The sequence below is a fragment of the Grammomys surdaster genome, unplaced genomic scaffold, assembly GCF_004785775.1.
Source record: "Grammomys surdaster isolate TR1022 unplaced genomic scaffold, NIH_TR_1.0 126063, whole genome shotgun sequence".
NCBI classification, from domain to species: Eukaryota; Metazoa; Chordata; class Mammalia; order Rodentia; family Muridae; genus Grammomys; species Grammomys surdaster.
In genome coordinates, this window is record NW_021620873.1 from 5,229,842 (window position 1) to 5,232,019 (window position 2,178).

At 50.7% G+C, this 2,178-nt stretch overlaps 1 protein-coding gene across 2 annotated transcripts in view; it reads right to left on the bottom strand.

The window, feature by feature from the left end:
- Positions 1 to 1,045: 1,045 nt before the first annotated feature.
- Positions 1,046 to 2,178, bottom strand: part of Trir (telomerase RNA component interacting RNase) — a 3,472-nt gene continuing 2,339 nt past the window's right edge. The window contains exons 2-3 of one of the 2 annotated variants that reach the window (XM_028755515.1): positions 1,705 to 1,782; positions 1,046 to 1,457 (exon numbers count right to left, since the gene is read on the bottom strand). In XM_028755515.1, the coding sequence (XP_028611348.1) occupies positions 1,350 to 1,457; positions 1,705 to 1,782 (186 nt within the window). In that variant the 3' untranslated portion in view covers positions 1,046 to 1,349. Of the gene's footprint in view, positions 1,458 to 1,704; positions 1,783 to 2,178 lie in introns of those variants that run through there. The other variant, XM_028755516.1, reaches the window with a different exon arrangement.

The following is a 2,178-nucleotide window of genomic DNA, read 5'->3' on the forward strand; positions in this document are numbered from 1 at the left end:
TGACATACAGGCTGGAGGGATGGCTCAACCATTAAGAGTTAGGCTCACAACCAAAAAAATATAAAAATAAAACATGGCCTAAAACTAGACATCCCTCCCCCTATCCTTGTTAGTAGTCACCACTGAAAAGGTTACCCATCCCCTCTGATTTCCCACTTGTCTCCTATAAAGACAGGAAGAAGACAGGTTGTTCAGTGCTCTGGTCCCTAGAAACCAGGACATTCTTGGCATACAGTAAGTAGTTGGTCAGTATCTGGGGAATAAATAATACCTTTGTATTAACCAAAACCTAAGATTAGTGTACTGCAAAAAGGTGGAGTACTGGAGATTGAACAGCAAGTGCCATGTGCACTAGGCTAGCACACTTAACACTTAGAATAACCAAGATACAGCTAAACTGAGACTGTGAAGAGACTTGGAAGGCACACTGCTGAGGCAGGAGACAAACTCTGCACATAAGACACATAAGACTCGCCGAGCGGTGGTGGCGCACGCCTTTAATCCCAGAACTTGGGAGGCAGAGGCAGGCGGATTTCTGAGTTTGAGGCCAGCCTGGTCTACAGAGTGAGTTCCAGGACAGCCAGGGCTACACAGAGAAACCCTGTCTCGGGAAAAAAAAAAAAAAAAAAGAAAGGTTAGTCGAGCAGTGATAGCACACACCTTTAATCTCAGCACTCAGAGGGCGGAGGGAGGTGGATCTCTGTGAGTTCGAGGCCAGCCTGGTCTACAGAGTGAGTTCCAGGACACCCAGGGCTACACAGAGAAACCCTGTCTCGAGAAAAAAAAAAAAAAAAAAAAAAAAGACACATAAGACCCTGTCTCAAAACAAAACCACAAACAAGACCAGACTTTAAGAATCACAGTTACTAACTAAGGAAGAAAAAGGTCTTTAGAGTCCTAGACAGGCAGCATGTGCCCTTGCCTACAGAACCTTCCCCTCCCTTTCCACAGTTGATCCACCCGGGCTCCGGCAGATGTGCAGCCACTGGTGGGTGGAGAAAGGCTTCGCTTGGAGATCGCAAAGAAGATAAACCAAGCACACAACTCCAGCACTAAGTCAGGTTCTTTACTTCTCAGAAGTGACTGCTAAAAGGAGAGAGACAGCAAGAAGAGACAGACAGAGCCAGAGAGAGCAGGTGATGGAAGAAAGGGCACAGTAAACCACTGGTCTAGGAAGTCTCAGGAGGCAAGTGCTCAAGGTAAAAAAGAGTCCTGGAGAGTGGTCTGCGGCCACGGGGAGCGCCTTGGTTTCCTTCTGTGTATCAGTCCTCCAGGAAGGCTGCTGCCGTTACCGCATTAAATATTATGTACATCGCAGAGAGTCCCAGGTAGTGAGCACCCGGGAGGGGTCATTTCACCAGGGGCCGAGTTTTATCATCATCACCGCACTGGTGGGCTTTGTACTTTTTCACTTCTGCCATGTACTTGGCCCATGCGTCACCTTTACTTGTTAATACCTGTAGGATCAGAGGAGGGAAGGAATGGTTGGAAGACAGATGCTCAAAAAGCTGGGACCAGATCAGGAACCCATAACCCATCCACAGTACCACCTAAAGGCCCTGGATTTGAAGTAAGAATAAGCAGAAGCAGGTTATCTGGGGAACCTCCCACCCTATAAGGCCCACCCATCCAAAACCTGACCACTGGGCACTGAGTCTGGAAGGAAAAGGTAGTTAGGGTGGCACTCCTAGGCAACCCACTCACCTCATCCTCCGTCTTCTGCTTCTTGGCTACTATTCCCGTCTTGAGGGCTAGTTTGTTCCCGCCTCTGCGCTTGCCCACCTGGGTGAAGGGACAGAAGACTGCAAGGGTTACAGGAGCCGGGCCCGCCCTTGGCGGTGCTGAGGCCCACTACACCTTCCTAGCGACGCCTCGCCCAGCTCCTCCAGCCGGCCGACCTGCGCAGCAATCAGAGAGGAGCACACTCGACTCAGCACCTGCCCTGGGCTGCCATGCCCAGGCAGTCCTGGGCCCCAGGCTACCCTCCCAGGGGGCCAGAGGAGTGCTAACCTTACTGGGAACTGGCTCTGTCTTACTCTTTGTGCCCAGGCCTCACCTTGTCCTGTCAGGGACCACACAGGTAATGACACCTTCCTTTATTGAGCATCACTATCTACCGAGCCCTATACACCACCACACAGAGTGCTGGGACATCTCCTATACACCACACAGAGCGCT